Source organism: Podarcis raffonei, chromosome 12, assembly GCF_027172205.1.
Source record: "Podarcis raffonei isolate rPodRaf1 chromosome 12, rPodRaf1.pri, whole genome shotgun sequence".
NCBI lineage: Eukaryota > Metazoa > Chordata > Lepidosauria > Squamata > Lacertidae > Podarcis > Podarcis raffonei.
The window spans coordinates 31136572-31150348 of NC_070613.1; the positions used below are offsets into that span (position 1 = coordinate 31136572).

Below are 13777 nucleotides of genomic sequence, written 5' to 3' on the forward strand. Positions count from 1 at the left end.
TTAAATGCGTGGTGCTTGGAATGTAACCCCCATGTAATTTGGGAGTCGCCTGTATTGTTAATTTCATCACGTGAGACTGAGTGAGAATAGGTAAGTGGCTGTTGTTATTGCTTTCATTTATCAGTTGCTTTTTACAGTAAAAAAGCCTCAAAGCAATTTGACAAGAATAAAATAACAACTTAAAACTAGAGAAAGTTTAAAAACACTAACAATACAAAATGCTCGCTATTATGTAAATGAACAGTTCCTCATCCCACCTTCTCTCCAACGTCACCAAGCTCTGATAGAATAAGGATTCTGCAGTACCCACATACCAGTAGATTCCTTACGTTGGTGCACCTCCAGGCTCTGTTGAGAAAGGTGGATTTAGGAGCAATCTTAACCCCACCTGGGTTGGCTTAAACAAGGAGTAGGATTGCAATGTTAATCAAGTAGTCCAGTCAGGTAAACAAATTTCCATCGTAATATGAATCACTGCCAACTCCTGCTGATTATAAGCTTTGTTATTTTCTAAAGAATAAAATTGATTTTCGTCCAGCAACTACTTTTTCCAATATCAAAGCAAAACAACTCAGGCTGGCAACATGCAAATTATTGGAGAAGTGTTCAGCAGACATTGCAGAGATTATGAAAATCTACTTTGTTCAAATTACATTGCACGCCAGTTAATTTTACTTGTTATTTGCATTATGTTGCGCTTCTCCACATTTTCAGTCAAATGTTAATACTCTAGTAATAAAATCCCCATAGAACATGCATGCCATTTTGCCAAGAAAGACCCTTATTTTAAAAAAACTGCAGAATGAACTCACTGTAAGAAATGTCTGAGTTTAAACTGAGGATTAAAAAATTAACAATATATTTCTCTGTTCCCAATGTTCTTTCATGGTCTTCTGAAAACTCTTTTGCACCCTCTAGAAACATAGCATAGGGATGGTGAAGTAATGGCTCTCCAACTGTTGGACTGCAACTCCCATAATCCCTGACCATTTGCCATGCTGGCTGGGGTTGCTGGGTGTTAAAGTCTGACAACAGCTAAAGGAACCACATTTTATTCATGTAAAAACACATATGTAACAGTAAGCAAAACACTAAACTAAAACTCAAAAAAAAGAGAGAAGAAGACAGCAACTTAAGTAAATTCCCCGATAAAGCAGGAGTTCTGAGGTAACCATGGAACTCCTCAGGCTGCAAGAGTCCTCTTGTTTATTCATTATGGTTTTCTCAATATAAGCTGCAAATGTAGGGCTAATACGTGACATGTCAAATATCTATTAGGAACCTGTGCACTTAGATACACATTCTTAAAATGTGGCCCTCTTTGGATAGCCCTGGGCAAATACTCTGGTGACTATAAGGTTGTAGAATGTTCAGATAAATTGGAAAAGAACAAATTAAAGGAAGCCGAGAGCGAAGTCCGGGATTTCTGCATCTGAAACAAATGAGTTCTGCCAAAAATGTATTTTTGGAAGATAAAATGAAAGGTAAATTAAATTCACATCAGCACCATTTCAATTTGTTTTTGCTTGTGTACACACCAGGGGGCGATGACTGGGTGGGGATGTCTTTACCCTATGCAAAAGGGTTCACATCTTAGCTAGAGATAAATTAGAAATGGCTTAAGGATTCCAGTGGGACGCGGGTGGCGCTGTGGGTAAAAGCCTCAGCGCCTAGGGCTTGCCGATCGAAAGGTCGGCGGTTCGAATCCCTGCGGCGGGGTGTGCTCCCGTTGTTCAGTCCCAGCGCCTGCCAACCTAGCAGTTTGAAAGCACTCCCGGGTGCAAGTAGATAAATAGGGACCGCTTACTAGCGGGAAGGTAAATGGCGTTTCCGTGTGCGGCTCTGGCTCGCCAGAGCAGCGATGTCACGCTGGCCACGTGACCCGGAAGTGTCTGCGGACAGCGCTGGCCCCCGGCCTCTTGAGTGAGATGGGCGCACAACCCTAGAGTCTGTCAAGACTGGCCCATACGGGCAGGGGTACCTTTACCTTTAAGGATTCCAGTGGGTGTGAAGTTGGTTTGAAAAACAATACAAGCAGGATACATACACATTTGGGATGCCATGTGAATATGGATTAAAAACCCAGTATTGGAAATGCAGAATGTGCACGGTAAGCAGGAGTGTGAACAGAACCTTAAGAGTCTTTTTTTAAAAAAATGATTTATTGCAGTGTGTTTTATTATGTTAGGGTGGACTGATATGGTAAATTAGAAATGAAGGGCGCTTTTTGAAGATTGTAAGGAGATAGATTGCTTCCAACCTCATGAGCCAATTCTGTGAGGAATAAGCCTTTGCTCCAGTACAAATATTGAGTAGGGTGGGAAGGTGGGTGGACAAAGATAAGTAAAATTAAATAAGGAGGGGGGGGGGAATCTTTCTCTTTGTTCCGCAGTTGCAATTCATCATTGTGGCCTGCGCTTGTGTATAAGTCTGGAGGAATTCTCCAAAGTTATCATTGCCATTTTCTAACCAGATGCCTGCACCTTCAATGGAACAGGCAGAAATCCAACAGGTGTCCATTTTTTTCCTGGTGTGAAAAAAAGCCTCCTCCTCCTCCTTTCTGGTTAAAATCTACCGCCTTGCTTATGAACATCCCACATTTTCAGTTCTTTAGACCCAGTTATGGGACCAGTAGCCCTGGGCAGGAAAGAAAAGCAGCAAGCAACGCGCCCAAACGAGGACTTGCGCGGAATGAAACCGGGAGAAACCGCAGAGCAGAGGCAACAGGCAGGAAAGGGCTGGGAGGCGGCGGCGCAGCAGCAGCGGCGGGGGACGTGGCTTAGAACTAGCAGCTGTAGAGGCGCGAGAGGGGGCGTGGCCCAAGCGCCGGTGGTGCAAGGACGGACACGCGGCCAGCAATCTGACAGCTCACGTGACGCGGCACATGGGCTGCCGAGACGGGCTAGGGAGAGCTGAGCCTGCGGCGAGCACACGGAACTCTTTCTGGGAGGGGCTTTGCGGGAGGGGCGGGGCCTCGGCGTTGGCCGTTGAGAAGCTGCAGCTCCGCGAGGGCGTCATTTGAAAGGGGTTGCTAGGCGACGGCTCGCCGGTGGGGGCGGCGCCTCAACGGAAAGGCTTTTCCGTTACAATGACGGCGTTTCACCGCCAGTCTGAAGGGGAAAGGCGAAGGGGCGGGCGGCTGGTGTGGCGCGGCTGAAGCCAGCGCGTCTTTTTTTTTTTCGTGCCTGAGGCGAAGTCGTGTGAGCGAGACAACGCGGCGTCTCTTCCTTCCCTCTGTTCGTGACCGAAGAACACGACGGCTGTCGAGGGTGGCGTTCCCAGAGATGGGCCGCGGCGTGGCTAACAGGTGGGAGGAATGGCCGACAGGAGAGCCGTTAGGCGGCGCACTGAAACCCAGGGGCTTCGTGTCGGGGGTGCTGGACGACCTTCGGCGCTGCCGGAGGCAGGTCGGGTGTCCTGTCAGAAAAGGGGCGGGGCCTGAAGGGTTGAGGGCGGCTAGAGCTGGGGGTTTATTATTACACTTCTCCACCCTCAAGACGTGACTCCCTTTACCTTGACGGCTTAAAGGGGCCGGGCGCTGCAGCACGTCCCGTTCCCGGCAAAGGAGAAAGCGTGGGTGGGTTACAGGCGAGGGTGGCCGCAAGGAGGCGACGTGCGCTACCTCCCGCCTTCCAGCAGCTTCGCGGCGACCAATGGGCGGGAAGGAAGGCGAGCAATCCGGCGGAGTGGCGTGTCTCTGGGCCAAAGAGAAAAAGAGGGAGCTGGAGGGTCGGCTTCCCTTTGCGCCGCCTCGCTGCCCGCCCACCGCAGCTCTCTGCGTCCAATGGGAGGCGCGCTGTGCGAAAAGGGGCGGGAAGCATGTGGGGTTAGGTGAAGAGGGAGGAGGCGCGGCCGGGCCATAGGCAGCGGCGCTCCTTTGCTGCAGCGTCACTGGGAGACTTGTTGGAGCTACTGTTACCGGCGCAGGGAAAGCTGCACCTAGGGGGTGGTGGGCGCCTCTCGACAGGATTCCTGCGCCCGCCACGGGCTTTCTTCGTCGTCCTTTCCCCGCCCCGGCCCCGCGATCGTCCTCAGGGTCTGACCCTGCGCTTCTTTCCTTGGCAGGGAAGGACCGTGACTATAGGAGCCTGAGACCAGCAGCGGGCGGCTTGAAGCGGCGGCGGGCGACTGGTGCCCCCAGCTCGCCCCGGGCCCCTCCCCTGCGATGGGGAATGGGTTGTCGGAGCAGACGTCGATCCTGTCGAGCCTTCCTTCCTTCCAGTGCTTCCACATCGTGATCCTGGGGCTGGACTGCGCCGGCAAGACCACGGTCCTCTACCGGCTGCAATTTAACGAGTTCGTCAACACCGTCCCCACCAAAGGTTTCAACACCGAGAAGATCAAGGTGACGCTGGGCAACAACAAGACGGTCACTTTCCACTTCTGGGACGTCGGAGGCCAGGAGAAGCTGCGGCCCCTTTGGAAGTCCTACACCCGCTGCACGGACGGCATCGTCTTCGTGGTGGATTCTGTGGATGTGGAGAGGATGGAAGAAGCCAAAACGGAACTGCACAAAATCACGCGAATCTCGGAGAACCAAGGGGTGCCCGTGCTCATAGTGGCCAACAAGCAGGACTTGAGACACTCGCTGTCGCTCTCGGAGATGGAAAAGATGTTGGCCACAGGCGAGCTGAGCGCTTCCACGCCGTGGCACCTGCAGCCTACCTGTGCTATCATAGGAGATGGGCTGAAAGAAGGACTCGAGAAACTGCACGATATGATAATTAAGCGAAGGAAAATGCTGAGGCAGCAAAAAAAGAAGAGATGAGCTGCTGTAGGCATGAGGGGTAATTCCTTCTTGGCATTGAACTAAAACAGTTCCCAGCACCTGGCCTGCTTGTTTGGATCCTGTACAGCCTAATAAAACACTCAGCCTGGTGGGAAGCTTTGCAGACGCAGACCCTTTTACCTGGTTTCCCCACAAGTTATTGGCACTACAACTACTTTTTTTATATAAAGAAAGCAAAACAGAAACAGCTCCCTTGTTGCATAGTACAAAATGATCAGGAAACAGATGGGTGGGTAAATGTGACCTGGATATCTTAAATAGCCAAATAAAACAATGAAGAGTGTTCTGCTTGGTGGTGTAATACTATGTTTGAGAGTGCCTTTTGCAAGAAAACTGCGTTCAAGGCATTCAGTGTTTTTTCAACTACTGCTTGTATGTGGAGTGTTTAGATGAAGATATGCAGCTTTAAAATAGTATCCTTTAACATATATGGAGCTAGTATACCATTATTTAAGCAGGCTGTGAATGTGGAGGGTTTTTAATGAAAGTTTGGCAGTATGGTATGCTTTTAGATCTATTCTCTTAAAATAACACTTGTGGCTTGGATGATTTGAACTACCACTACTGTGGTATTCATGTTATCTGAAGCTTGATAGAGGGAAAAAGTATGGAACATATAAGAGCATGGATGAGTTTCCTGATAATGTAGCATGTCTTGGTGTGTAGGGGTTCTTTAGAAATAGCTGTGCATCGTTAAGCAGTGCTAATCAGGTTTGGACCATACTTATTTGTCCTATGGAGACATGTTCTAAAATGTTTGCTCACAACAAACACTGAACAATGAGACAAAAGTAAACTATGACCATAAGGGACTTGGGTTTCTGGATTTTTATAGTGCAATATTACCTTTAAATGAAATTGATGGCAATAAAATTTGATCATAATGAATTGTAAATTAAGCTAAATTCAACAAAACTACATGTCCCACGTGCCCAGTACTGTTAAAATGTACTGCCAGGTTATTTTATTACCCTTGCAGTACTCTTAGGAATGTATCAAAGCTTTATACACTTGAAACATTTTGACACTGTGGAAAAACAAGAGTTTAAAGATGACCTGTGTCTGCTCAAATTATGCTTTAAGCTTTCCTTGTTTACAGTCATGCAAACAGTGTTAAGTAGGTGGGACAGCATATGATGGAAAGAAATGAGTTTTCTTACTGGTACAGTTTTTTAAAAAAATAAATAAATGGGCAACTTGGGTAGCAGGTTAAAGGGCTAATGTGAATCCTGTATTACTCTACTGGTGCTGTGAAACATAAGAATAATTCCATGGTAAGAGAACAGCTCAAGGGGTAACAAGACTTCTCTACTTGGCACAACCCACAACACAGTTAGCATGTTCTCTTACCTACTAGTCAGATAATAGGGAGGATTAGTTGGAAAATAGGGAGGCTATCTGAATGTCAGGAAACATAACTTATTGATACTTGTATAAAATCAAATTTTATAGCCAGATACTGCTTAGAAGGTAACCAAAAATGCACTTTAGTGTTTTCCAATACTGAAAGTGACAGCTTTTTTTTAATTAAAAAAATAATGAAATCCTGGTCCTTTTTGAAAGAATTGAAGTAGCTTCCAATGGAGCTTTTGTACGTTGGTTATATGTACCTGCACTAGTGACATTGAAAAGTCACTTAATGTCTATATTTATAGAAATGTGGATAACTTCTTAAACCTCAATAAACCCAACTCCAAATGAGTCATCGGCAACAGAAGTTGACAACATTTTACTGTGCGGATCATACTTTTTATCAGAACTGTCTGCATGAAACTGAACCCTTTATTCATGTGAGATTTGTAAATGTGACAATGTTAAAAATCGCAGGTATCTTATTAAAGATTTAATGGCAATTTGCATTACGTTCTATGTTTACAACAGAAAACTTATTGATACAGTCATTTGTGGTTTAAAATTCTTTTTTTTATTACAGTGCCTGATACTGTGGTATAAAATAGGTTTTTCTCATTAAATTGTGGAAAAGTTCAACTGCTTTTAAAAAAGGTGTGACATTCTTTGTTGCTTTGTCACAGTTCAGCATTCTTCATAACTGCTCTTGAACTCTGAGGCCCTATGTACACAACTGAATATGAAGTATAAGGGGCTAGCCATGGTGTTCCCTTTCTTCATTGATAGCAAATACATTTCCAGAAGAGTATGCATGGGTTTTATCTCCCCTAGCTACATAGTTTTTAAGTACACTTTCAGTGATTATAAATAACCAATGCCAAACAGGAGTTTAAGCAAAAGTTGCAGGACCCTGACTGTCCGAATTAAGCCACTGAGCACCACAGGATCCCAATGCAGATGAATTTCACATAAGACTCTTATGCTACACAAACAATTCTTGCATGCACCTATAGTGCTGTGTCCCATATGCATGTGAGAGGTGAAAATACCTGCAGCTGCCAAGAATTCCTCTACTTTGATCTGTGGACTTCAGTAGGTGACTGACAGGGTCATACTACCATTGCTTACAATTGTGTACTTCAACCTTTAAGCATTTTAGAAGCCTTGGTGGTTTTCCAATATGCGTAGTATACTTTATAAAAACAAATTGTCAAACATAAGGTGATGCCTTATTAAAGCAGTGCGATTTTGCTGTGTTGTTTGGAGACTGAATAGTCAATTTAGCTGATCTAGATGGAGCCAGCTGTCTGCTGAGTACTCCTTTTCAATATTTTTGTAAAGGTGTGTCCTCTTAAAACTACAGCTGTGAGAATTTGCAGTAAGGTGTTTTTTAGTCTCCCCACCTCACACCTTCCCGGTGTGGCAGCACCAGGAAGAACTAAGTATTCTGCTGCTGGGAAAGATCCAGTTTGCCCAAGCCAGACGTTCAGCCTTCTGAGGCCATTGAATGTGGTGTTTTTTGTGTGTCTGTCAGAGAAGGAAGTCGATTGCTTGAGTCTCTCCCCGCCCCCTTTCAGGGTTTGCTGAACATGGTTCATTTTCCCCTTACTCTTGCTTGAAAGGGGTGTACTTACTAGAAGCAAAATATAGATTTACTGGAAACTAACAATTCTGGGTTAAAGCTAGGGATTCTTTGAGACTAGGTGAAACTTTCCACTAAAATGGACAGGAAAGGGAGGAAATACCTGCTGAGAGAAATACTTAGTGGGTGGGGAAAAACATTTTCCTATTTTTTTTGTTCCTCTTCCTGTACAAGACTTTGATGTAGATTAATAGGATTCACTCTGTAGATAAGGTTGGTTCTTTGGACATTCAGTAACTACACTTCAGCCACAGATTTAAGGGGGAGGGGGGGAGAGCAGCCAATTTTCTTTTTGTTGGCACAAGCCAGTATATTATCCATGGTACTCCATGGTTCACCCAGTTTTGCAAGAAAGCAGGGCAGCCACACATCCTTAAATCACTAAATGAAATTCTGTTGTGCTTCTAAAGGCTAATTTATGGAACATTTTAGTAAAGCTTAGTATGATATTGAAATAAGTTCTTGTGATATGATGCACCAAGACACACATGTTCTGGTAGTGCAACTGTAATTGTATTGGTTTATTCCATCCATGATTGAAGCCAAGGCAATATTACATCAGGTTTCTAACCAGCCACACATCTGTAGTATGTGTTATGCCTCAGTAGCAATAACTAGTTGCGTGTGTGTCTGTGTGTGGGTGTGGCAATGAAGTTGGATGACATTCACTGCAGAATGAATGTTTCCAGACATTTGAAAGTATCTTAATCTGAAGGAAAGTTTTACTAGTTCTTCTGAGATCTAACCATGTAGGATTAGGGAATTCAGCCAGGCTGTAACAGATACACAAATGCAGCAGGGAGAGCAGGATGGGAGATGGTTGTTTACAGCTCTTCTATGGGGAAATCCATTGTTTGTGTTGCAGTGATTCATTAAAATTATGCTTGGCTGTTTCTCCCTATCTGAATATTTTGAAAGAGATGCTATCTATGTTGATAAGCAATAGATAGAAAGGTTTTGTATGTAAGCACCATATCATGCTGAATATAAACGTGTGGCCAAGATAGGTACAATGGGTTGGATCCAGATTAAGTTAGTTGCACTTCAGTCCCATTACTTTTAACATAGGTTATGTGAAAAGTAATGGGATCTAAGTGCAACTAACCTAGTCTGGATCCTACCCAAAGAGTATAACTGAGCATTTAGAAAAGTTTAACTTGCTCACAGGTACTTTATTTCAATCTGTTTTGGTTTGAATAAGTAGCTTACAGGTGCTCTAATGCAGACATATTTTTCGGCCTCTTAAAAGTTTATTGCAGTGTTTCAATCTATATAATCCCTAATGAATTTGCTAGATTTTTTTCCACATCCTCTTCCAGTTTACAGGAATTTATTTTAAGAATTTATTTTAAATTTCTGCTTCTAGAGAAATGGGGCAAGTGTAGGTTCCAGATGCACCTGGAAGTACTTCCATAATTATGGACTTCCATAATATAGGTAGGTTCCTTTCTCAGCCTTGCTTAATATTATTTTGCACATACAGTATTCACAACCTCCTTTCTTGGCAACTGAGCTTAGACTTCAGAGCTTAACCATGCTGCTGACAAAATCACATCTCTTTTTGTTGTTACTCTTTACTGAACAGCATGATTGGCTCTTCCATTGTTTGTTCTCTAGCAACTACCTGTTAGAGCACCAGTTGTTTTTTTTTAATATAGGGTGCATTTCAAAAGTGTTTAGAGACTGAATAAATTCAGATGATGATGATGATTAATTTTCTTATACCCCACTAGCCACTCTGGGGAGCTTCCAACAATGGCTGTATGGAGTAAAAAAAACACTGAAGAAGTGGGACGTACAACAAAATAAAGCAGTGTAGAGTGGTCCAACTGGCCCCCGGTGCCAGTCAGTCTGCTGTATCTCCTTTTGGAATACTTCATTCCCCATCCCTTTGTGTGCCACTGAGCATGTTCAGTCCTAATTGCGGTGTCTTTGAGCCCCCAAGTAGGTTTTTTTCCCTAGTGTGTACATGGGCTGGGGGAGAGGGTCTCTCACCTGATAATCTTCCTTCTTGCAGATGGATGGTGCTATTTTGGTTTCGTAAGGATCAACACCCAGAGAATTAGTTCACTATTAACTCAGTATTGGATATAGGATGATTTCAGATTTGGGATGGACAGGAGGTGTATAGAACAATTCTTCTCTTGGGTAGGAGGGAGGAGACTGTTTGAAACCACAGTAGTATTTAAGGAGCAGTCTATCCTGTTACACACTTAAGAGAGTTAATGGGGCCTGTGCAGGTTTTGGGCATTCTTATATTTTGCTTAGGGGCAAAGTCATCAAAGAGTTTTTGCCCTGTAAGCAGATTGGGAAAGAAGAAAGAAAGTGGCAATAGTTTTGTTTCTTTTCAAATGAGAATATTGTGGGAGTGCAGAGGAAGCAGGAAATAGACGTGGGGTCTGGAAGTTTTGGGAACAGTAGGGGGAAATGGGAAACTTGGCAGTCAGGATTTTAGTGATTGGGGATTCCTATGTGGGTTTGGCATTAAGCTATCTAGCACCTTGTTTTGGTCAGCAAATTGAAAATTAGTTCAGTTTCCTGTTTAATGCTAAGGTTTTTGCAGCTGTTTGGAGTAGCTGGGGGCCTGCTAGAACTCATTTGTTCAATTCCCTATCAAACCTTGGTCTTTGTTTTTCCATCTCTTATAAACCTGAGTTTTGTAGAACAGTCTTTCCCTCCACCCCCATACCATAAGTAATTTAAAACAATGTATTTACAGTACTTGCCAGAATTATCAGGGTCTTGATGTCAAAATTAGCTTTGGGATGAGGCTATTTCAGAAACTTATTACGGGACGGGGGTGGGGGGTGGGGGACATTTTGCAGTGTTGGTATTCATGTTTGCCAGAGAAAGTCCTGATGCAAAGCTGGCTTATCTGAGAAGCAATGGAAAGGTGGAGTATTTTCAGCTTGTGTACAATAGGGACAATTTCTAAAAATATCCCACTGTTGCTAAGATCAGATGAGCTTCGTTGTGTTAGCAGCCTTAGGGAGCTCTGCATGAAATGCTCTGCTGGCATTTTTAACACCCATCTCGTGATGCGACCCAGTGTTAAATGCTTGTAGTTTCTGGCAGACCTCAAGCATGACAGATCTCGTGCTTTAATGTGGTAGACAAAATGCTGAAAATGTCCAGAAACGCATCCTGCTCTGTTGAGCCATTTTCTTTTTCATTGGGGGAAAAATATCTTACTTTGATCATTGCACGAAGGTATCTGGCAATTGTTTCTCTGTGTAGTCTTGGAAATGCAAGTTGTGCTTAGAGTGCATATGAAATGGGCTACTGATATATGCCAAATACCACTTCTGCATTATTAATAAGAGCATCATCTGCATGAAGCAGCGATTTCTGGAAAGGCAGGGAGCTCCCACTCATCTGCAGAGTGTGCATCAGAATGATAGGCTATTGCTCTAAAAAGGCTGGGCCTTACTTCCTTTATCTAGCCCCGACCCAAGCTCTATCAATGGTAACAGCACTCATGACTTGTCCGGTTCTCCTCCCTTTTCCTCCTAGAAATGCTTTCATGCAGAACAGATGTGCCTGACTCAGCTACATCGGGCAAGGAACAGAAGTTGCACGCTGGTTTTCTGGCACGAAGATAAAGTGATAGGGGGAAGGTTATGTTTGATTATTTTGTGAATGTAACTGCTGTTAAAAAGCACAGGGACAAAACCAGCCGAAAAGGTGGCAACCTTAATCTCTCCCCCAACCCCACCACTGCAGCCCCACAGCCTGGCACTTAAACACCACACTGGAATTTCAGGAGACATTTTCTTCCCTTTCTCTCTCTCCCCACTTCTGCCATCTGTAAGATGTAGCATAGATCTGCTTTGTGCCACTTGCATTTTAGCACAGTCAACCCTCCACTATTGCCTCTAAGGAATGCAGGGATCTTGGAGGCCTCTGACTGACTTACCCATCGTTTGTTCATTCAAAGACTGGTAACAGTTCAAGGGGACTCCAAGTTGCATTGGGATTGCATACCACAGGAGGTATTAAGCTCCTTCTAGCACCACTTTCCTAGATATATGGTCTGAAGGCAGATGAGATCACCCTCTCACTGAAGCTAAGAAGGTCCGATTCTGGTCACTGCCTGGATGGGAGACCTCCTGGGAATCATAATACACATATAACTCATGATGGAAGAAAGGTGGAATATATAAGGTAAAAGATTCATGAATCTCCAAGGCCATGCCCAAGGCTATTGTGTGTGACACTCACAAAGCTGAGTGCAGCGCTTTTCATACATTACGTGCCAGGCTGCTGTACATGACACACCATCCTATCCCTGCTTTGCTGTTGTAGGCATGTGTCAAGAAATGAAAATGTATATGCCATACATTTAAAGCACATTTCTTTCTCCCAAAGAATCCGGAGAGCTGTAGTCCTCAAAGAGCTACAATTCTCAGCACCCTTTACCAACTAGTTTCCAGGATTATTGTGGGGTGGGATGTGCTTTAAATGTATGGTGTGTACGCTGCCATATAGAGCCCTGGAGGGGCCATCGCTATCTGCATGTGGCTGAGTAGCCACTTTGGGGAAAGGTCACAAGTTGTGCAATTAGGGCTCCCCTAAAACACATAGGAAATTCCTCCCTGTTAGCTTCTGTCAATAATGTGTGGCCATCCAGCAGCGATGTCAGACGTCAGTTGTGGGGTGGCTAGCAGAGATGAGGTTTTGAAGGAAAAGAGCTGTGTGTACTACATAGCTTGTCCTGCAGTCCTTATTTTGAGTCTGTTGTCCTCAGGTGTGGTGTAGGAAGCAGTCTCACCCCTGGAGCCGAAGTAAAATTAAAGTACCAGTCCAGTTGCCTTCAAGATATACAGTGGTGTGGTTTGGCACTTGTCCTTTGCCTCAGGCAGCAAAATGTGTTGGGCACGCGCTGAATTTAGAGGATTCGTGTACTAAATGTATGCCTACATTATGTCCTCCATGCATATGCTGCTGTCAGGTAGAAAACTGCTTCTACCTCCTCCTGTGTCTGGCAAAATGGAAAAGCCACCCTTGACTGACAGGGGGATATATTCAGTGAAACTTTTGAATGAATGGAAGAAAGCTGGGGAGTGATAAGCAACAGAGAATTATGAATGAACTCCATATTCAAGAAATAGATCACAGCTAGGTGATCCCGAATTCTTAAAACAGCTAGTTTTCCTTATAGCAGCAGGACCGTAAGAAGAAAAAATAAAATCAAAAGGTGCAATTTAAAAGAGGTGCCTTTGTATCCTTTAATCCAGGTCTAGCAGAGTGTTGAAATACCGCCCCCCTCCACCCAGACATGAGGCTTCATAGATCTTCCATTCTGACTTTGTTGCTTTGTAATAGAGCTGTGGCACAGGATGTAGCTGCTACCAGATGATAATGCAAAGTGAAACGCCGGACCATCAGAAGCCCCAGGGTGGCTCAGCGTGGTGCTGGATTCTCACGAAGAACTGATTGCTTTCCCATAATAAGAACAGGAACTGGGGCAGATAATCCATCTAAATACACTTGCTTCTGCTGCATGAACTTTGTGTTAGGGAATAATGTACCCTTGCTTTCTGAATTAAAACGTCATACCACTAGTAGTCCTGACATTGCTACCTTTGTACTAAAGTAACCGTGCTTTGGGGGGGGGGAAGAATGCTGCGGCATTATTGTATAGCCTGAAAGCAGTGTCCAGTGTTTATTCCAGCACTGTAGTAAATAGTGTACACAATGCAGAAAGGATGCAACCCTGCCCAGAAGGTGCTACAAGACAGGAGTGAGGAAGTTGCAGCCCTTTAGATGTTGTTGGATCCAGGTCCCATTGGCCCTAAGTCAGCATTGCATGGGAGTCCAACATCTGAAGGGCCACATCTTCCCTGTCTCTCCTGTAGGGAAACATCTGTCCTCAAACTTATTTATCTTTACAATGGTAGGCAAATTGTTGTTGTTTACAGGTGAGCAAATAAGGTTGAGAGAGAGATTTGCCCAGGGGCCCGTGTACACTACGGTGGAACTAAGATTTAAACCAG

The 13777-nt window shown here is 44.4% G+C and overlaps 1 protein-coding gene across 1 annotated transcript; it reads left to right on the forward strand.

Annotated features, from left to right (window-relative positions):
• Positions 1–3902: 3902 nt before the first annotated feature.
• On the forward strand, positions 3903–6651 carry ARL4A (ADP ribosylation factor like GTPase 4A). Its single transcript, XM_053409365.1, has one exon. The coding sequence runs from the start codon at positions 4166–4168 to the stop codon at positions 4766–4768; it is 603 nt and encodes a 200-aa protein (XP_053265340.1). The 5' UTR covers positions 3903–4165; the 3' UTR covers positions 4769–6651.
• The last annotated feature ends 7126 nt before the right edge of the window (positions 6652–13777 follow it).